This window comes from Protomyctophum bolini (genome assembly GCF_963924005.1).
Source record: "Protomyctophum bolini genome assembly, chromosome: 5".
Lineage (NCBI taxonomy): Eukaryota > Metazoa > Chordata > Actinopteri > Myctophiformes > Myctophidae > Protomyctophum > Protomyctophum bolini.
In genome coordinates, this window is record NC_137866.1 from 46,281,551 (window position 1) to 46,304,152 (window position 22,602).

The 22,602-nt window shown below is 43.3% G+C and overlaps 2 protein-coding genes across 3 annotated transcripts; both read left to right on the forward strand.

Annotated features, from left to right (window-relative positions):
- Window positions 1-663: 663 nt before the first annotated feature.
- On the forward strand, window positions 664-18,362 carry ddx23 (DEAD (Asp-Glu-Ala-Asp) box polypeptide 23). 2 transcript variants are annotated; one of them, XM_080763073.1, is made up of 17 exons: window positions 664-749; window positions 1,614-1,756; window positions 3,583-3,699; window positions 4,277-4,367; window positions 4,820-4,885; window positions 5,656-5,794; window positions 6,244-6,377; window positions 7,721-7,833; window positions 8,805-8,948; window positions 9,620-9,845; window positions 10,988-11,133; window positions 12,951-13,128; window positions 13,572-13,814; window positions 14,746-14,897; window positions 15,276-15,384; window positions 15,777-15,951; window positions 16,662-18,362. In XM_080763073.1, the coding sequence occupies exons 2-17, from the start codon at window positions 1,614-1,616 to the stop codon at window positions 16,883-16,885; spliced, it is 2,400 nt and encodes a 799-aa protein (XP_080619199.1). In that variant the 5' UTR covers window positions 664-749; the 3' UTR covers window positions 16,886-18,362. The 2 variants fall into 2 exon arrangements, with proteins under 2 accessions (XP_080619199.1, XP_080619198.1); XM_080763072.1 differs by having other exon boundaries at window positions 676-793.
- Window positions 18,363-20,255: 1,893 nt separating this feature from the next.
- Window positions 20,256-21,978, forward strand: LOC308315890 (elongation factor 1-alpha-like). Its single transcript, XM_080764143.1, has one exon. It carries the CDS (start codon window positions 20,312-20,314, stop codon window positions 21,707-21,709), a length of 1,398 nt encoding a protein of 465 aa, XP_080620269.1. The 5' UTR covers window positions 20,256-20,311; the 3' UTR covers window positions 21,710-21,978.
- Window positions 21,979-22,602: the final 624 nt, after the last annotated feature.

Here is a 22,602-nt window from a genome sequence, read left to right on the forward strand (position 1 = left end):
CCCCAGTGTCCCCTCAGTCCCTCCCCAGTGTCCCCCTGAGTGCCTCCCCAGTGTCCCCCTGAGTGCCTCCCCAGTGTCCCCCCTGAGTGCCTTCCCAGTGCCTCCCCAGTGTGCCCCTGAGTGCCTCCCCAGTGCCTCCCCAGTTCCTGCCCAGTGTCCCCCAGTGTCCCCCCATGTGTCTCCAATAGCAATACAAGAGCAATAATACAAATTAATCTTAATGTATTAATCTTATTAATTAATTAATTAATCAAAATTGCGGCCTGTGCCCAGCACCATGCCAAAGCTTTTTCCTGCGGGAAACACTGCTTGTGGTTGTAAATATATTGTTATCCGTGTTGCGAGGATGAGGGGGTACCTGGAAAAATATCTACCCCAAAAGGGGTACCTGGTCCAAAAAAGTTTGGGAACCCCTGCAATAGAGCAAAATGTTTCCCTTTCTTAAATCTCTAACGTTCTAAACCACACACACGCACGCGCGCACACACACGCACACACGCACGCGCACACGATGATTTTGGACAGGCATTTAGGTGCCTGTCCAGCCAAACAATCAGGGTCCTGAGAAAACAGCTGTATGCCTTTTGGGAAATGTAGTTTTAATTCTAATATAACTCCACTCTGAACGGACCTCTATGAACTATGATTCCCATGTTACACATTATTACAGGGCATGCGGGGAAATATCATGGCGTCTCCATGAAAACGAAGTGGAATCGCAAATTTGGGATTTACATTAACTGTTAAAGGTTAGAATTTATATAGTATTTAAAAGCCAGCCACACTCGTAAAGGTATTCTCTTAACAATACTCTTACACGAATAGTAATTTCAGTGTGGTGTAGTTTCTTAGGTATTGTTGTTGATGCTAGCTAGCTAACTTTACCATGTTGACGTTTGCGAGCTAGCTCCATATTTGCTTGTATAGGCTCTTGAATGAGTCCTTTTATCGCAATTAAATGTTTTCCCAATAAACCATGCGTGTGCTGTGTCACGATTAGTTAACCCACGTTAATTACTCCTCGACTGACCAATGATGAATGACCATTACTATTCCTAAAGCTAACATTGTGCGCCAAGTCCAACTCAGTTTCTTTCCAACGTGAATCCCATTGTTATGATCAACAGTGTGTGGAAGAAATCCCTTTTTAAACCATACTAATGGTGCAAAGTCCTCAACTCCTTGAAGATCCATGCTTTTCAGATATTACTAGAAGGCTCTCTGACATAAATACTACAAGCTTACCTTTTTTGTTCAAGTTGATTTGTGCAAGTGGTTCTCTAACATCTTCATGTTAACAACCCCGATCCCTCATTTGAACAGATTTTGGGCCAGAATCAGTTTATGTTAAATTAGATAGATATGATGCAGAATGCTATATACCTGCCTATACGCGGGCAAGGTAGTCATTTTTATACTTTGTGATTTTGGGCGAACTACCTAGCCTGTGGTATTCAACTGTTCCTCATTTTGCTGGGAACTCCCTGCAACCTTGTCAAGGACCCCCAGAGGTCCTTGGACCTCACTTTGAGAACCACACTGGCTTGGGCTGCTGAGGAGTATAGTTGTATTTGACAGGATGGAATAAATGAAACTTGTGTGTGTGTTAACAGATGGCAGGTGATACAGCTGACAAGAAGGATGCTGCAGAAACTTCAGTAAACAAGGACAGAGAAAGGAAACGCAGCCGTTCACGGGAACGAACTGAACGGAAGCGCCATCGGTCGCGTGAGCGCCGCTCCAAATCTCTTGACAGGTACCTTTATAGCAGTGGTTCCCAAAGTGGAGTCTGGGTACCCCCAGGCGAGCATGGAATCTTCAGCTGGTTTGAGTAGATGGTGTGCTGTGATTGGCCAGTCGCTGTGATTGACAGCCTACACCTAAACCTAACCTTAACCTCAGCAAAACTATACCTAAACCTAACCCTAACCTTAACCTCAGTAAAACTATACCTAAACTTTTTTTTTTTTTTTTTTACAATTTTATTTATACATTTTCAGGTTTAAAGAAACTATACCTAAACTTAACCCTAACCTTAACCTCAGTAAAACTATACCTAAACCTAACCCTAACCTTAACCTCAGTAAAACTATACCTAAACTTAACCCTAACCTTAACCTCAGTAAAACTATACCTAAACCTAACCCTAACCTTAACCTCAGTAAAACTACACCTATACCTAAACTTAACCCTAACCTTAACCTCAGTAAAACTATACCTAAACCTAACCTCAGTAAACTATACCTAAACCTAACCTCAGTAAAACTAACGCAGTGGCTGGGGGGCGTTTCCCAGAACCCGGACCCGCTGAGGAAACCATGCTCGCGACCCCCAGGGGTCCCTGAGGGACTATCACTTCCTGTATGCTATATATGGCTGTAGAATAAATATACACTCCCATTCACATACATTTGATGCATATTAATTGATTATCTGCTGCTATTTCTTTATTTGTCTTTATTTCACTCTTTATGTACATTTGTTTTTATTTCTTTATCTATCTTTCTGCAGTCTGCACTTTGGGTAGCCCCTTTCGGGACCCTCAGTTACCTGTTCTGAATTTTGTACGGCGGTACCGTAGGGTCCCTGATCGGTTATTCCACTATCCATAGGACGCAGATTTACATACTCTCTGTTCACGGAGACCTGCTCGGTCGCTTGAGTGTTGGTGAGATGTTTCAAAGATGCATATAACAGCTATAGGAGACCGCCGCAACTTGTGCGAAACGGCACCGTTGTTGACGTTAAGTATTTTTAAAATTTTTCTTCCCTGAACTCCTCTCTCTTCCTTGACTTCCTTGTTGACTTCGCATTGTACCGCCTCCCGAGCGGCGACTGGCTACCTGCATGTCCTAGTTACTGCCTCTGATTGGCCGACCGCGTGCATGCAGGATGTTTATAATGCTGTTGTGTCGTGGGAGGCGGGACATGGGAAGTGAGGTCTCCGTGAACAGAGAGTATGTAAATCTGCGTCCTATGGAGAGTGGAATAACCGATCAGGGAACCTAGGGTACCGCCATACAAAATTCAGAAAAGGTAACCGAGGGTTCCGAAAGGGACTACACTCTGGGTAGCTTACACTAAAATATTACATCTATACGTTTCTTGCAAGGAGATTAGGAGATTTGTTTGTTTCATATTTAAAATTCAGAGACCAGATTAAGACCAGATGTTACTATGTACTATGATGGTGATTCCAAAGTCAACTTACTTGCATTGAGATTGTGTAGATTTTTCCGTAATCAAGAGTCCATTTGTCTTTTTAATAATAATAATAATAATAATACATTTTATTTAAAAGGCGCCTTTCAGGGCACTCAAGGTCGCCGTACAGGTTAAAAACAGTACAAGAACACAGTTAAAAGCAGAACAAAACTAGGGCACATGATATGTTCTTAGAGAAATACCTTTTTATTTATAGATTTAAAAAATATTGACTAAGAAAGGAAAGAGGCCGCACAGCTCGTAGTCACGATGCCTTCTTCAGGGTATATGACACACAAGGGTAGATTTAAAAATGTACAACACAACCACAGTAGAGAGTACTCTCAGAAATAAATGTTGTTCCTTTCTTCCTGGCAGAGATCGGCGCGACAACAGAGACAACAAGGATCGCGAGCGGGACAAGGACAGAGATCGGGGGCGTCGAGATAAGGACGGCGGCCATCGGCGTGATAAGGATCGCGGAAGGAAGTCGAGGTACGTCTACGTCGACCGTAGTCATGCCAACTAGTGTTGGGGACTTGGATGTCGTGCTGCAACACACTGTGTTCCCGACACCCCCCCTGGCTCTGGCCTGCGGCCCGAGACGGGATCCTTTTTTATCCCATTCTGACCTGAGATCAGATTCTAAAAATGTCTTCTACATCCTGACAGTTTTCTGAAAAAGCTATGTTTCTATGTCAGTCGTTCTTCGATTTTTCAAAAATAGCAGACCTACAAGCTCGTATCGCGCCACTCGGTGGCGCGCTATGAGCTTGTAGATCTGCTATTTTTCAATAGCTAAAGCACAACATAATGCCAAAAGGGGTTCCCGCCCAGAAGGGGTTAAAAATGTGTGCCTGTTCTTTTGTATTATAGTGGTCATATGACATTTATATGTAGGCATATTATTTTCCATGTTCTGTATGGGTCTGTGCACATATATTGTAAGTACGTTATTTGAGTTACTGTATACCATTACCCTGAAATCTTGAATGAACAAAACCGAGGAAAAATAATAATAATAATTCAGTCGTGAGACTTAATGTATACAAACTGCCTCTTGGTTTTACAGAAGCGTATCGCCTAGATCAAAGGACAGGTTGAAGCGAGAGAAGGACATAAAGGGAGAGGAGGATGAAGAGGAGAAGAAGAAGAAAGAGAAGGTAGGATTTGGGTTTCAGCTAAATGAGATGTCGGGTGGAAACCTCATGTCCAAAACTGTTACTTTTCAGGATTTAAATTCAGAAAGTAGCTTACATATCAGATCTACAAGCTCAAACCGCATCGCTTTCGTGACACTTTTGAGCCTGCAGATCTGCTACTTTTGATGCTTTATGATCAAGTAGGCTGTTAATTTATATAATAATAAAAAATAAAAAAAAACACAAACAGTTTCTGCCTGACAAGTTACAATATATATGTATATATGTATGTGATATATATATATATATATATATATAGCCAACTTACTGTTGTTGTCGCTTTGACTGTGATGTCTTTCCATCATGCTCTTCCATCTGTCTTTCCATCATGTATTTTTGTCTTTGTCGTCTTAAATAATCAATAGCTGCTACTTCAGATGATATTTTGAGTCTTGTGTGGCTTTCTGTTCCAGTTCCAGCCCCTGTCTCTGGAAGAGCTTCTTGCAAAGAAGAAGGCAGAGGAGGAGGCCGAGGCCAAGGTGAGATGAGAAGAGAAGAGAGAATCTTGTACCAACATTCTCTAATGGCGCTTTTCCACTGCATGCTTCCACCTTGGCTCAACTCCACTTGACTCTACTCCAGGGATCTTCAAAGAGTTTCAGGCCAAGGACCACAGAGAGAGAGGGATTGAAGCAGGGACCCCCCACTTCTACATATTGTATACAATTGTGTTGCACATTAAACTCTTTCATAGATATCATAGATCACTTCATAAACGTTGACAGCACTATCATCAGTGAACCTTAGATCCTTGTTGACGTGTATTTTCATACATTTAACCACTTATATTATCAATGCTCTGTAAACTTATAGTCCAGGCTGGTTGAAATTGACTGAATATAATGGCATGTTAATACGAGCCTGGGCCTGTTGGTCAAGTACAGAAACGTCTCAGCCAGTTTTGGCATGCCGGGCCGGGCCCTGGTCGGGTCCTGGTGGGCTTGCAGGGCTCTACAATATGTAGGAAACGTCCATACTGCCTCCATTGCATGGGCTTGATGTTGATAAGGGCTGATAACGGAGATGAAATCATCTGCTAACATCCGAAACCGCTAGTTGAGATGACCCGGTACCACGCAGTTCAGTTCCAACATTACTTAGCTCTGTTCCGTCGTCCTAGTTGAGATGACCCGGTACCACGCAGTTCAGTTCCAACATTACTTAGCTCTGTTCCATCGTCCTAGTTGAGATGACCCGGTACCACGCAGTTCAGTTCCAACATTACTTAGCTCTGTTCCGTCGTCCTCAGCCCAAGTTCCTGTCCAAGGCAGAGCGAGAGGCGGAGGCTCTGAAACGGAGGGAAGCGCAGACGGAGGAGAGGAAGAAGTTCATCGAAGATGAGAGGAAGAAGAGAAGGATGTTTCAGGAAACTGGAAGAAAAATGATGGGTGCGTAAGCTGGCGTATCCCATTTTGACCTGAGATCAGATTCTAAAAATGTCTTCTACATCCTGACAGATTTCTGAAAAAGCTATGTTTCTATGTCAGTGGTTCTTCGATTTTTCAAAAATAGCAGATCTACAAGCTCGTAGTGCGCCACTACTACGAGCTTGTAGATCTGCTATTTTTCAATAGCTAAAGCATAACATAATGCTAACACCAAAAGGGGTTATAGAAGTGTGTGTGAGCGCCATCCGGTGGCTACTTCAACAAACTAATCGATAGAGAATAGCAAATCTACAAGCTCAGGGTCGTGAGTTTGTAGATCTGGTACTTTTGGTATATTCACCGCTGTACAAAGTACACTAGTACAAAATAGTGAACTAACGATACTTCCAACCCTAGCTGTGGGATAATTCTAGGCTGACAGTGTGATCATGTGTGTGTGTGTGACACAGAGGACCCCCAGGAGAGGGACAGGCGAGAGCGGAGAGAGAGGATGGAGCGAGAGAATAACGGAGATGGAGAAGACGACGGACGACAGAAGATCAGAGAGGAGAAGGATAAGAGCAAAGAACTCGTGGCCATCAAGGTTGGTATATGGTTTATGATTGGCTGTATACAGAGTACATCATTTTCACTGCAGATGTCTTTGCATTCACATAAGTCCGAGTCGTAGCTTAAATAACAGCTGATCTTGCTGCCTCCGATCTCACTGTCTTTTTGTTGACTGCATTATGAATTAATCTTTAACACCCCCTGCCGTTGTTTTTCACTAACCTTCACCCAAATCACCCGATCGTGAACGTAGCTCGCCTTGCGCGATCGAATGTCCTAATGTCGTAAAAATATTCCACAATCACCAGTGAAAAAAAAGCACAGCCACTTGCAGGCTGCCATCATTCTCCATAGCATTCCATTGGAGACTCGACGATTACCCATCATCGGCTCCCAGAAGCGAGAAGTCACTTTTTTCCTTCGGTCACGCGATCCAAACGTGTACCTGGGGAAAATCTTGCAAGTTATCAAAATCGCCCCAAATAAAACAATTATAACATAACTCGGGGAAACTCGTGGTCGGGCAGGGAACAAGGTCTTCATTAAAGGAGAATTCCATGCTAGAATGCTTTCTTATCTTTCTTACCTTTCTTTGTAGTTGTTACGTCCCCACCAAAGAGGTCCAGGTGTTTTTTTGTGCAAAAACTCCTTATTGGTTATTTTCCCTACCATAAGCCCTCAATGAATTGCATTGCATTGAATGCGAATTTAATGGGGCTATGGGGTGTTATGCTAATTCGCTTATTTCCATCGAAATAAGTAGTAAAGTGTGCCGATTGGGATATTATTTACATTATGAAGAGAGGATATATACAAAAAAATTATAATTATGAGCGATGGAAATAAGCGAATTAGCACAACACCCCATAGCCCCATTCAATTCCCATTCAATCCAATGCAATTCATTTAGGGCTTATGGTAGGGGAAACAGCCAATAAGGAACTTTTGCACAAAATAACACCTGGATCTCTTTGATGGGGACGTAACAACTACAAAGAAAGGTAAGAAAGCATTTTAGTATGGAATTCTCCTTTAACTCGGGTTTAGTGTTAACGCCCACCCTGGGCAAGACCTTAACTGAAAAGACTATCAGCGGAAGTGCGGGATTTTAGCGGAAGTATCGCCGAAGGAAATGAGGTTGATGCTTTACAAATCAGTTTACATTCTCCGCGAATGAAACAAGTGTTGTGATTGGTCGGGAAAATATCCTATCCGGGGGAAATACATCTGACGGATATTCCGGAGGATACAACCGCCGATAGCTTCTCTGCCTTACGTTGTGACCAGGCTTTTCTATTTGCAGATAAGTAAGCCTGGGACCGAGGCTAGTTAACGCAACTTGTGTCGACTGTGTCTCAAAATTAACGATCCTTTCAGGAGCGCTACCTCGGCGGCATGAAGAAACGCAGGCGAACGCGTCACCTGAACGACAGGAAGTTTGTCTTCGAGTGGGACGCTTCAGAGGACACGTCCATCGACTACAACCCCATGTGAGTCAAAACGGAACGTTTTCCCCTTTTATTCGCGCCGGTCACAGTTATCACGTAATCACCGTCATCATCGCAGTTATTTTCAATGATTTGCATTACCGAATTGTTTCCATTCATCTGTAAATTCTCTGATCTACAAGCTCACGACACGCTGTGGTGCGATGTGTAGTGAGCTTATAGATCGGCTATCTCTTTTAAATGTTTGAATTAATTAATTCAAACATTTTAGTTATTTATTTTGATTAGTAGTACCGTCATTGTCAGTAATTTCTTTGTATAATTTATTATGCAAGTTTAGTTGTCATATTTCTCTCTCTCTAGGTCGTCCTCAGATATTTACTTTGTCTAAAAGCCAAACATACATTATGTTTTATTGATATATTCCAATGTTCCAACGCCAAAAACACAATTAAATCACTTATTTGTGTGACCGTTAAGCGCCAATGGTCAACTAAAAACGTACTGATCGCAACAACCTTTTGAGAGTGGACAGAACGTAGTAGTTCTGTACATGTAGTAGTGTCTCGTCTGTTGTCTGTTACAAAGAGAACATGTAGTAGTGTCTCGTCTGTTGTCTGTTACAAAGAGAACATGTAGTAGTGCTGTACATGTACAGTAGTAGTGTCTCGTCTATTGTCTGTTACAAAGAGAACATGTAGTAAGCTGGCCTGTGTCCGTCTGTCTCAGTTACAAAGAGAACATGTAGTAAGCTGGACTGTGTCCGTCTGTCTCAGTTACAAAGAGAACATGTAGTAAGCTGGACTGTGTCCGTCTGTCTCAGATACAAAGAGAACATGTAGTAAGCTGGACTGTGTCCGTCTGTCTCAGTTACAAAGAGAACATGTAGTAAGCTGGACTGTGTCTCGTCTGTCTCAGATACAAAGAGAACATGTAGTAAGCTGGACTGTGTCCGTCTGTCTCAGTTACAAAGAGAACATGTAGTAAGCTGGACTGTGTCTCGTCTGTCTCAGATACAAAGAGAAGCACTCGGTGCAGCTGTACGGCAGAGGCTTCATCGCCGGCATCGACCTCAAACAGCAGAAGAGGGAACAGTCGCGCTTCTACGGCGACCTGATGGAGAAGAGACGCACGCTGGAGGAGAAGGAGCAGGAAGAGTGAGTGAGCACATCGTCCAGTGGTAAAACCACTGGTCCACCCATTTAGACCTGGTGTAACGCATACGTTGTTTTACCTTTTTAATGTCAGATGCGACCTCTGTGTCTCATATAGCAACATCATACATTTTTTTAACAACAGTTTGAAGGTTTTCAGAAAACCTTTAGGTTAGGTTTTAGGAGGCGTTTTTAGAACCAGCCTAATGGGTTATTATTATTAAAACTCTTTCAGCGCCACCTGGTGGTCACCAGTTTAGGCTTTGGTTGCCAATTCGCCCATTATAAAAAAAGAAAGAAAATGTAATTCTATTATGCATGTAATGTGCATGTCATCACCTGTACACCAGATTAGAGGAATTTTCAAAATATGGATTTAATTATTATTATTATTTTTTCAAAACAACACGTCTTAACGACCGTGGCAATCAGTCCATAATTGGATTCAAACGTCTTAACGTTTATGGCTCTTAGACTGGACCCCTGAATCCTTATATATTTGGCCACGGACCCCCATCTGAATTTATTTGTGTGCCAGGGAGACTCCCAGGAGAAACGATTTGTGTAAAGAAAAAAAAACTAATTTATTCAACATTTTTCGATTTTATATATACAATTTATTTTTTAAACAGTGGTATTATTTAGCTGTTGTCTGATGACCTTCCTCTGTGCAGGGTGAGGCTGAAGAAGGTGCGTAAGAAGGAGGCCAAGCAGCGCTGGGACGACAGACACTGGTCCCAGAAGAAGCTGGACGAGATGACGGACAGGGACTGGCGTATCTTCAGGGAGGACTACAGCATCACCACCAAGGGAGGCAAGATCCCCAACCCCATCAGGAACTGGAAGGAGTACAACCTGCCCGATCACATCGTGGAGGTCATCGACAAGTGTGGCTACAAGGTGGGCCTGCCTACAAAAAGCATCCACTAAAACTATGACGTACATTTAAATAAAAAAAACGAAGCTATGTTGGCCCAAACCGCACCAATGCAACTCCTTACAACTGCCATTGGGGATAATGGTTTTCATGCAACTACTCGCAAACCGTTTGATTGCAAGGAGTTGCATTGCCGAATCATTGGTGCGGTTTGGGCCTAAAACTGTGACTAGATATACTAACAAATAAAAACTAGACCAAAGTGTGAGATGGGCTAATGGAGAAGAGATCCAGTAGAACTAAGTCAAGTCACGTTATGCTTGGCTCTGTGCGGGTGTGTCGCACTCACGGCGTCACAGACAAGTTGTGAGCTCGTAGATCAGTAAATCAAGCCATCAAGGACTGCCAACATGTTTTTTCGTCGACTACATCAACTGTAGACTTGGATCAACCAAAACTAAAACATTTCAGATGACTAAAATATTATTTAGTCTGGAATTACAGTAGTCAGTGTAACACAATTTGCTGTCAAAGTGTACAAATGCTACAAAACCATGGTTGTTCCACAATCAAATCCAGTCTCGGATATTATTCCATCTGCATTCCATTGGCTCATCTCTGCTCCTCAATGACGGCTTGTTGTCATGTTAAAAATAGTAACACAGACACTGTACTTTTTTTTGAAGAAGGCAGATTTAGCTGCCGCGGTCTCGGGTGGTGAAATCTCCTAGCCTGGTTAATAAACCAGACTAATATCGCACGGACCGCGGGATATTAGTCTGGGGAGGCTCAGCTTGGATTTCATTTCCAGGGCGGCGGGTTGAAACATTTTCTCTTTGACGCAATTGGTCAGAGCTACTGTCAGTCAAAGGTCTCAAGCATTGAAAGTCACTGTACCAAAGCCCGCCCATATTGCATACCGTGTCCCGATTGGCCGCCCCATTTCTCTGGTGTAGGAAATGGGCGTACAATTGAGCCTCTCCAGACCGTAATCCGCCGACAGGCAATTTTTTTTGCCAACGGCTGATTCGGTCTGGTTTATTAACCAGGCTAGAAATCTCCTTTTGTCAATGTAAAGGTTTCCTGCGTTTTGGTGGTGAATTTAATTAATGTCCTACTTGTGGTGGTGGTGGTGGTGTTTTGTTTTTGTTTTTTTTTAATCCAGGATCCGACGCCTATCCAGAGACAGGCTATCCCCATTGGCTTACAGAACCGTGACATCATCGGCGTGGCTGAGACGGGTAGTGGTAAAACAGCTGCTTTCCTCATTCCTCTGCTGGTATGGATCACCACCCTGCCCAAGTCTGACAGGTACAGTGACACCAGCCTGGACTAACACTATCCAATGCCATGTCTTTTATATTGTTCTTGATCATTTTCAACATTAAAAAGGCCGATCTAAATTCTCACAAAACGCTGCATCGAGCTATTTACGCTTTTGGTCCTAACAAGGAAGCATTATAGAACTTAAAGCTGCAATCTGGATAGTCATTTTAACACAATCAGCGCCGGGATTTCTTTCAAAATAGAAGCGCGGGGTGCCGGGAAGATATGTCCGCTTTTATTCTGTAAACCCCCCCCCCCCCCCTTTCCGTTCCGGGGAAAAACCGGGAGACATATGTTTGATTCCGATAAAAGTCGCTGATGATCGCTCGCTTCATATTTTGAACGAGAGGCATGTTGAAGTCAGAAATGAAGAGCTTAGTATTATGCATCTGGTCGAAACCACGGAGATCTCCCTAGATTACATTCACCGAGCCTTTCTCTGTGAATGGTAAACGGGGAAGTGAACGACAACGTGCATGCGCGAAAGAGCAAGGAGTATGGTGCAGAAGGACAGGCCAACTAAAACAAAATTGAGAAAAATGCGCTAGGACTTGTACACATGTGTACACACGTCCTTGCAACCCGTTGGTTGGATTAGTTAGTGTCCACACGTTGGTGTCCACACGTCTGAACCAGTCATAGATGAGTGGTAGATAGTGGGTGTCTCATACAGGGGACCAGGGGACAGTTGGGATCCTTTAGGATTTTAACTATTACGGTTTCTTAACAATTCCCTCTTAATGATCCCATTCCTTAACGCTTCCTCTGGGTCCGAATTCCAACCCTAGACCAGGGCTTGAATCCCATAAATATAAAGGATTTGGATTAATAATTTTAAGTGGTTCGTTTGTTTTTCCTAAGATTTGTCATGTTTGGAGGACTTCCGGTACGACCGCAGCAGAGAATGGCAGGCTGAAATAGAGCTCCTCCACTCAGTTGTTAATTTACCCCCAAAATCATTTAAACAAGACTCATGAACCGTCCAAAAATAACCGAGGGGGAGAGATTAGGGAGGAATGAAGTTGGAAAGCCTTCACGTCGGCAAAAAAACGAGAATACAGACATGGAAAAAGACGAGACAGCTAATGCTAGCACTACTAGCAACGCAGCTAACAATGACAACACTGAAGCTAACTTGCTAGCTTCGGTGCTGGCCGAGATCCGGGCAATCCGCCCCGAAATGAAGAAAGAACTAGATTCCTTCCGTGATATACTGAGAGAGGATATGAAGAAAGAACTATCAGACTTCAGAGACGAGATAAATCAATCCCTGGGCACAGTCAGAGTGGAATTGACAGCTACAACAACACGGGTAGCTGACGTTGAGCAACGTGTTGTTGTAATGGAGGACCGCAACGCTGAATTGGAAGAAGCTCTCCAGACTATGTATCTCCTGCAGGAAACAGCTGATGCAAAGCTTCTTGATTTTGAAATGCGAGCACGGAGAAACAACATGCGCATATACAACCTTGCAGAGGGAGAAGAAAGTGGAGACATGTTGGACTTTGTGACCAAACTCCTGAGAACTGAGGTGGGTGTACCAGCTGATCTCATCCTCGGGATCCAGCGTTGCCACAGAGCCCTGGGGCCGAAACCACAGATGGGAGCCCCACCGAGATCAATAGTTCTCAATTTTCTAGAAGACATCACCAAGGAGCAAGTACTATCCACTGCTTGGAGAAAAGGAGCGGTCCTCTACAAAAACAAGAGAATTTATTTTGACAACGACTACCCAGCAGAAATAAAGAAGATTTGTCATGTTTACCAGCTTGTACTTAATGATGTTGTTTATGTTGATACAGGATTGAAGACTCGGACCAAGGACCCTATGCAGTCATCCTGGCTCCTACTCGTGAGCTGGCCCAGCAGATCGAGGAGGAAACCCTTAAGTTCGGTAAACCTCTGGGCATCCGCACCGTGGCCGTCATCGGAGGAATCTCCAGGGAGGACCAGGGCTTCCGTCTCAGGATGGGTTGTGAGGTGAGAGGAGTCGTAGGAGTCGACCTAGACGCTAGGATCCGATCTCTCTTTCAAAGCGTTAATATGGGCGGCTGTGGCTCAGGAGGTAGAGCAGGTCGTCCAATGATCCCTGGGTCGGCGGTTCGAATCCCGGCTCCTCCTGGCCACATGTCGAAGTGTCCTTGGGCAAGACACTGAACCGGTCGGTGTGAGCTCGCCACCATTGGTGTGTGAATATGGGAAGCGAGGACGTTGGCGTCGCCTGTTCGCCGCTTCACCTCCCAATGTATGAATGAATGAACCATTGTAAAGCGCTTTGAGCACTTGGAAAAGCACTATAAAAATGCATTTCATTATTATTATTATTATTATTAATATTCCAAACAAGATGCTTGGTTAAGTCAGAAATGTGGACAGACCTAACGGCACCGTCTCCTCTTGTCTCTGTGTGTGTGTGACGACAGATTGTGATCGCCACCCCGGGTCGTCTGATTGACGTTCTGGAGAACCGCTACCTGGTGCTGGGCCGCTGCACGTACGTGGTCCTGGACGAGGCCGACCGCATGATAGACATGGGCTTTGAGCCCGACGTGCAGAAGATCCTGGAGTACATCCCCGTCACCAACCAGAAGCCGGACACCGACGAGGCCGAGGACGCCGAGAAAATGATGCTGAACTTCCAGTCTGGGAAGCACAAATACAGACAAGTGCGTTTATACCTTCATTAGTTTGTGCGATGTTAAAAAAAAAGAAAGAAAATTCAGAGCTGGTTGATTACATGTGTCTGCGATGCATTGAGAGCTTGTAGATGACACTGACTTAGGGCCGATTCATACTCCTGTTTTACCGCTGTTTCGGCGCTGTAGTGCCGAAATGATTTCGGCTCGTCGGACATTTTAAGTAGCACTGAAGAGACGACTTTAGGACGGTACCCGCCCCCCCCCCCCGAACCTTACGTCACATTGTAGGCTCTACAGCGCCGAACCGACTACAGATGCAACTCAGGTCTGTTCCACTAAGACTAGAGGGTTACTAGCATGTCTGTTTTTTTTTAGATTTTGAAGTTGATTATCTTTGCCCATGAAGGTTCCCCTTCCATGATCATCATCTCAGAAATGTTTGACATTTTCTAAATTTAAGCACATGCAAAAAATTTTTTGTCAAATATGTTTTTATTGAACAGATAAATTATTACAAACATTATAATATGAAATACTTTTTTTATGAAACAAAATGAAAGAAAAAATAAAGACAAAAAAAGATAAAGAAATCCCTTAACCCTCCCACCCATACTGCTCAGTGACATTGCATACTATATAATAAGATGATAGAAAGCTCAAGGAAAACATCTGAAAAGAAAATGGTGTACAGAAGCACATGCAAATTTAAGCACATGCTACTTCTGTCTGATTTTACTTCAGACATGCTAGTGTTAAAACCAGGAAAGCATATCCATAATTTTCCAGATCTTAGCATTGGCTTTTCAATAATACAAATCTTTGAATAACGCAACTTTCGTCTATATTTCCTATCACACAAAGATTTATCTCCGAGGACCTCCTAGGGGTCACTCACGGGACCCCCTATTGAAGAACTTAATGCCTTAATGTGTTTTCCTACGCGTGTCTGTCCCTGCAGACGGTCATGTTCACAGCCACCATGCCTGCAGCTGTGGAGAGGCTGGCCAGGAGCTACCTGAGACGTCCTGCTGTGGTCTACATCGGCTCGGCTGGAAAGCCCCACGAGAGAGTGGAGCAGAAGGTCCTCCTCATGGGCGAGGGAGAGAAGAGGTGAGACTTCACTAAAACGTTTTTTGTTAACTACTGCTAAAACGGGTTATTCTGTGTAACTTCTCCAATCAAACAAACACTATTTTTTTTATATAATCTTTCAACTTCTCTAAACAAATTCTTGACTGCCTCTTTCCCATGATACTCACGAGAAAATGTTAAAGGCATCGTTAATGTACCAAAAATGTATTCATTTGTGTATTTCAAATGAACTAATGACACGGCAGCCATTCATCATTTTGGAGAAATACTATCCATGTTTTTGTTTGGAACTGAATTCTGGAAAACACAGTTCTAACAGACAAACAGAGCAAAAAAAGAAGAATATCAACTTTGTCTGAGTGCTGATGAGTGGTGTTTTTTCTTGGTTCTGTGCAGGAAGAAGCTGTTGGAGGTTCTTTCCCGTGGCTTCGAACCTCCCATCATCATCTTCGTCAACCAGAAGAAGGGTTGCGACGTGCTGGCCAAGTCCCTGGAGAAGATGGGAGTGAGTCATTTAAAATGAAAACCTGCCCTGTGTTTATGATATCTGTAAACAAACACAGCATTTTGAGAATACTGAAAACCTGCAGTACAATACAACTTACAGTTTTACACCAGTGGGTTCTCATCCTTTTCTGCATCGGGGCCCACTCGAAAATCTCGAAAAGCGTTTATTTGAACAATCAATCAATCGTTTGTGTCTCGGCTTGGATCAGTAGAACTAATACCTGGTAATACTGGTATTGGTAACACAGAGTTTATTTTTTATGTATTTTTTAAATGTCAGCCTTTTAAAAAAAAAAGATACGCCACAGGTCAAGAATCACTCATTTTAAAACCTTAAATAATGTCTCATTTCTAACCGTAACCCCTTCTTCCTCCTTCTCCTCCCACCAGTACAATGCTTGCACGTTGCACGGCGGCAAAGGACAGGAGCAGAGAGAGTTTGCTCTCTCCAACCTGAAGGCGGGAGCCAAGGACATCCTGGTGGCCACCGACGTCGCTGGGCGAGGTATCGACATCCACGACGTCTCCATGGTGCTCAACTACGACATGGCCAAGAACATCGAAGGTATGGATACAGCACAGCACGGCACGTAATGTGCTCTTATGATGTTTTATTTTCATGGGCATTTATATGGCAGTTCAGTTCTCACCTTTCTGAGCTCTGCGCCGCTAGTGTAGTTAAAAGAATGATCACGGACCCATCCCCACCCCACTTCCTCAGAACAATTATAGTATACAGTACGAGAAGCCATGTCACAGTCATTTCTATTTTATTTTAGTATTTTTGTTAATATTTATCATCGTGATCTGAAAGCTGGATTTATATACTTTGTTGTAGATAAAAAAGTAGATTAAAAAAAAGAGACGATCCGAGAACTCGAAGTTAAAAAGAGGAGGAAAGCCTTCATTAAAAGTGCATCTGACCCTTTACTTGCTAATTATCTCATTGCATAGCTGTGTTTCTTGTTGCTGGTGATGTTCTTCATTCTTGCCCTGATGAAGACCAGTTAATGGTCGAAACATGTCGCCTTTTCAATTTAATAAAGGCTTTCCTCCTCTTTTTTTTTACCTCCGTTGAGCACCTGGTCAGTTCCTCTTTTTCTCTTGTATATACTTTGTTGTTTCGGCTTTGTCATACACCGACGATAGCTGAGCTGGTAGTGAAATCACAAATCATTGGAACAGGACTGAAGTGGTTGATTTTGGAAGGAAAAAGCCTCCAATGCTCCAGTGCCTTCTGTATTCATCTAATTCCTTTGTCCTCCTCCGCCATAGACTACATCCATCGTATTGGTCGTACGGGTCGTGCCGGCAAGAGCGGCGTGGCCTTGACCTTCCTGACCAAGGAGGACGCCACCGTGTTCTACGACCTGAAGCAGGCCATGCTGGAGAGCCCGGCGTCCACCTGCCCTCCGGAGCTCACCAACCACCCCGACGCGCAGCACAAACCCGGCACCATCCTCACCAAGAAGAGACGAGAGGAGACCATCTTCGCTTGAACCCCCAGAGGACCCCCAAAGCTTTGTTTACCCCCTGCTGCTGCACCCCCAGAAAGCGTCATTATGCCGTCGTTGTTGCTGTTGGGAGCAGAAACCTTGTATCTCCAATTCTCCATATTTCAAGACTTTTTCATGTTTGTCTTTTTGTAAATGAATGCCCTAATACTCACCGTACAAGACTGTTGTGCAAGTTTGTAGATTGGCTCTTTTCGCTATATTAAACAAAGTATAAGTGAAAGTGTTTTTAACTGTGTCTGAGTTAAACTGTCTGAGTGTCTGAGTGAAACTGTTGTTGACTCACGGGAAGGGGGTGCTGTTTTTCCTTTGTTCTGCCAATGGGTTCCCAGATTGGAGTTTCATGAATATTGAAACAATGAACAGTTCTTAACAATAGCTTGTGACTAAATAACTGCATTGGATGAATTGGAACATGGGGTAAAATTTCCTGAAAAGTAATTGTTTTGGACATACAAGGTTTCCACCCAAGGTGTCAACGATAATTGTACTGGACTCTTTCTCATCAGGTTGACTCCCATATTTAACCACCCTCACTGCTGTACTGTATGTCAGTGTCTTGCCTTTCTCTCCCTTTGGAATTCACCCTCTACATTCTGTATTTCTGTTCTGTTCTGTTGTCCTCACAATCGAGCCGTGGCTGATGTTTTGGGGTGTTTTACCCTACTTACAGAATCTCCAGGATGTCATGTTTTCTGGCCAGGCCAATTATTCTTCTTCTCGGCCTTTTGCTAAAGAAGCGTAAGCTGTAAAGTACATGATATAGTGGAAACCACCCATTACGTCCAAAAACGGTTACTTTTCAGGATTCAAATTCCATAGCAGCTAAAATACAAGCTCAAAATGTGTTGCGATGCATTTTTGAGCTTGTAGATCAGCTATTTTTGTTACTCTTGTATGACAAAGTAGGGCATTCATTTACAAAAAAGTCAAAATATATGGAGATACAGTATGAAGATTCTGTCTGACAGTAATGATATTCTCATTTATGACAAAACGGATAAGTCACAGCTCATAGATACAATTTTTATTATTCTTTAACACATTTTAACTTGTTTATCAGACATTCTTCGCAACACAGTCTTTGTTCAAAGAACAACAAAACAAATAAATACTAGCAGACCTTGTATAGAGCCCTGGGGGACCCCGACCAGCTAAGTCCATTTAGGTCAAGTTTAAGTGAAGATGAGATCAGATGAACCTTTAGAATCACTAGTTCAGCTAATCTTCTGCAGACACACTGAGCAAATGTAAAAACAAAACGAGCCAATGTGTGTAGAATAGGTTTTGAGATGTTCCTGCCATTTTTAGATCCTGTAAAGGGACCAATATACCATTAAACTGTTGTCTTTTCAGGGACTGACTTTATTTTCCATTGAATCAGATGTATTGTGGAACCATTGTTTCTGACAAAATGTTTGTATTAAATGTAAGTGAATTGAGTAAAACCTGATTGATTTTGCATCCGTTTCTGTGTCATCTCTGATCCATGGATTAAGTTCTCAGTCATCACGACTGAATTGTCATTCGGAAGCATGTCGCAAAGATATTGGTTATTGGTTATAAATATGTTATTTTAAGATTAAATACATTGAGGTGGTCAAACTATAGAATACATGTTCAGAAAGCATCTTCCATAAAACCCTAATTGTAGGAGCCATCTAATTTGATTTCACATATTTGTGACTAAATGGCGCCCCCACTGGTTTCCTTGGAAAATGGCACCATGGTTCCCTTTAATTAAGCCAAAGGCCCACAGCTGTGGGTGGAAAGACGCCATAAAACAACCAGCTGTTGCAGTCATCGTCAACCACTACCAGCATCGAGAAACAAGTGAGTAAACAAGACGCCCAATTGTGAGCGTGTTGAACAACCGTATTTCTGGCGTAACTGTAAGAAAGAAAGTCATATTGGCCCTACACTAATGTGCTCAGATATTTCAAAAGCAACGGTTAAAGCCTCAATCTGCAATTTCTTGAACTGGTTGGTTATATGGCTAAAACATCATCCTATTGTGGTGATTGTTCATGAAAAAGCACGTGGGTGTGTGACTGTGTGTTAGCTGCAATTTGCAACTCTAGATTTTAATGGGATGAATTTTGAGTTGCAATACCCTCGATTGACTCTCCACTCATCCAATTTGGTTTGCGATCAGCTTGTCTTAAAGGAGAATTCCATACTAAAAGGCTTTCTTACCTTTTTATTTGTAGTCGTTACGTCCCCACCAAAGAGGTCCAGGTATTACTTCGTGCAAAAGGTCCTTATTGGCTATTTCCCCTACCATAAGCCCTAAATGAATTGAATGGGAATTGAATGGGGCTATGGGGTGTTGTGCTAATTTGCTTATTTCCATCGCTCAAAAATATTATTTGTTTGTATATATCCTCTTCATAATGTAAATAATATGGCACACTTTACTACTTATTTTGATGGAAATAAGCGAATTAGCACAACACCCCATAGCCCCATTCAATTCATTGAGGGCTTATGGTAGGGGAAATAGCCAATAAGGAGTTTTTGCAAACACCTGGACCTCTTTGGTGGGGATGTAACAACTACAAAGAAAAGTAAGAAAGATAAAAAAGCATTCTAGCATGGAATTCTCCTTTAAACGACAAAGTCGCCAACATTGCAGCTGTAGTCCAAGCTTGAATTATCCTCTTTCAATCTGCTGAGCTTGTTTTTCATAAAAATCCACTGTAGAGATGTTATGAGATACTTTCTGTCAAGACATCCTCTGCAGGTGATTCTTTTTCTAAGTGTTGCAGTTTGGAAGCACTCGTTTTTGTTAACGTGTCACGCTGCTGCCTCCTGCATTATGTGCAAATTCGAAACGGGTGGTACGCAGGGCAGTTCAGTGACATACGACGAGTGCTTCCAAACTCCAGCACTTAGAAAAAGAATTGCCTGCACAGAATTTATTGACGGAAAGTAGCTCATAACATTGTCTACGGTGGATTTTTATGAAAAACAAGCTCGGCAGATTGAAAGAGGATAATTCAAGCTTGGACTACAGCTGCTATGTTGGTGAGTTTAGTCGTTTAAGACAAGCAGATCGCAAACCAAATTGGATGAGTGGGGAGTCAATGGAGGGAATTGTGATTCATCCCATTATAAAAAAATCTAGAGTTGCAAATTGTGTGTGTGTGTGTGTGTGTGTGTGTGTGTGTATACACACATGCCCAGTTCACTGCGGGGACCAGAGAGGCTATACGTCCCTATATCATCATCATGATAGCATTGAAAGAGCCATTCTTATCTCCTGAGGGGCATGACATTCGACCTTTAAAATGTATGTAAATGTTGCACTTTTGCAAGAAAACACTCTAAAGTAATACTCTCTCTTTCTGTTACCTGGCTAGGGGCAGCTGTGTGGCCGTGTGAATTGGTAACACCGAAACTTCAGCAACAATGGGAAAGGAAAAGCTTCACATTAACATCGTGGTCATTGGCCATGTCGACTCCGGCAAGTCCACCACCACCGGTCACTTGATCTACAAGTGTGGAGGCATTGACAAGAGAACCATCGAGAAGTTCGAGAAGGAAGCCGCTGAGATGGGCAAGGGCTCGTTCAAATATGCCTGGGTGTTGGACAAGCTGAAGGCTGAGCGTGAGCGTGGTATCACCATCGACATTGCTCTGTGGAAGTTCGAGACGGGCAGGTACTACGTCACCATCATCGATGCCCCAGGACACAGAGACTTCATCAAGAACATGATCACTGGTACCTCTCAGGCTGACTGTGCTGTGCTGATCGTTGCTGGTGGTGTGGGTGAATTTGAGGCCGGTATCTCAAAGAACGGTCAGACCCGCGAGCACGCCCTGCTGGCCTTCACCCTGGGAGTGAAGCAGCTTATTGTCGGAGTCAACAAAATGGACTCTACTGATCCCCCTTACAGCCAGAAGCGTTTTGAGGAAATCACCAAGGAAGTGAGCACCTACATCAAGAAGATCGGCTACAACCCTCTCGCCGTGTGCTTCGTACCAATTTCTGGCTGGCATGGAGACAACATGCTTGAGGCCAGTGAGAAGATGGCTTGGTTCAAGGGCTGGAAGGTTGAGCGCAAGGAAGGCAAGGATAACAAAGAAACCAACGGAGTCACCCTGCTAGAGGCCATGGATGCCATCCTTCCACCCAGCCGCCCCACTGGGAAGCCCCTCCGTCTGCCCCTGCAGGATGTTTACAAGATTGGCGGTATTGGAACTGTACCTGTGGGCCGTGTGGAGACTGGCATCCTGAAGGCCGGGATGGTCGTCACCTTTGCCCCTGCCAATGTGACCACTGAGGTCAAGTCTGTGGAGATGCATCACGAGACGCTGATCGAGGCCTCTCCTGGTGACAATGTCGGCTTCAATGTTAAGAACGTGTCCGTTAAGGAGATCCGTCGTGGCAACGTGGCTGGAGACAGCAAGAATGACCCTCCCATGCAGGCTGCCAGCTTCATTGCCCAGGTCATTATCCTGAACCATCCTGGCCAGATCTCTCAGGGTTACGCCCCTGTCCTCGATTGCCACACTGCACACATTGCCTGCAAGTTCAGCGAGCTCAAGGAGAAGATCGACCGTCGTTCCGGAAAGAAGCTTGAGGACCACCCAAAGGCCCTGAAATCTGGTGACGCCGCCATTGTTGAGCTGATCCCTGGCAAGCCCATGTGCGTTGAGAGCTTCGCGGAGTACCCTCCCCTTGGACGTTTTGCTGTGCGTGACATGAGGCAGACCGTGGCCGTTGGTGTCATCAAGTCTGTGGACAAGAAGCTTGCTTCTGGTGGCAAGGTGACCAAGTCTGCACTGAAGGTCACTAAAAAGTGAATTCTGCTCCTGTCAGCTGCCCCTCAGGTTGGAGGTTCTGCAGTTTACCAACCTACTGACGATTCCAAGAAAAAGAACCCGAGCTCTTTATTAAAGGACTGGTTAATGCTGACTAAAAATCATCGCAAAGGTTTTCGCAGGAAAGGAACACAACTTGGATAGAATTACAACATTGTGACATTGTCATCTTCACCTAAATCAACAGATGACCGTGCCTCCTTTTCAGTTAAAAGTTTAAGTTACAGCAAATGTTCTTGATGTTGATGCCACAAATCTGAAAATTGGAATGAAAAGCTGCTCGTGTAACTAATAAAAGTACTTTAATTACAACTAATTGCATTCTGTGTATATTTGAGTGCTCTCAAAACACACATGGAAAGGACACCAACAATATTAAAAGTACATAAAATGTAATTTCACTTGTCATATACTGTATATATTTTTTTACTCCATTTTCAAATAGAAAGCATTCTATACACGGCATCAGGCAGGAAATGTCTTGATGTCTTTCTTTTTTCATTTTACATTAGCTATGTCTTTTGATAAATAGAGGGAAGAGGCGTGTTGGACCACCCTAGCGCGCAGTGGTAGTCTGGTGGTTACATGGATATATTTAGTGCAGTTATTGCATTACAAAGCAACAGTTAAAACAAAAAAATAGCGCAATTCTTTTTTTTTTCTCCTTTATACGTACATGAAAAGGGGAAGTCTAGATTGTCTCTAAGGCGTTTCTTTATGTATTTTTAAATGTTAGGCTTTGTATTGCATACAGAATAAGACAAAACTTCAAATTATAACTGTTAAAAATTGTGTTTCGTAAATTTGAATTATTTTCAATTGGTCCGCTTTTGAAAAACACTCTGCCAAAAAAAAAGATATATATATATATATAT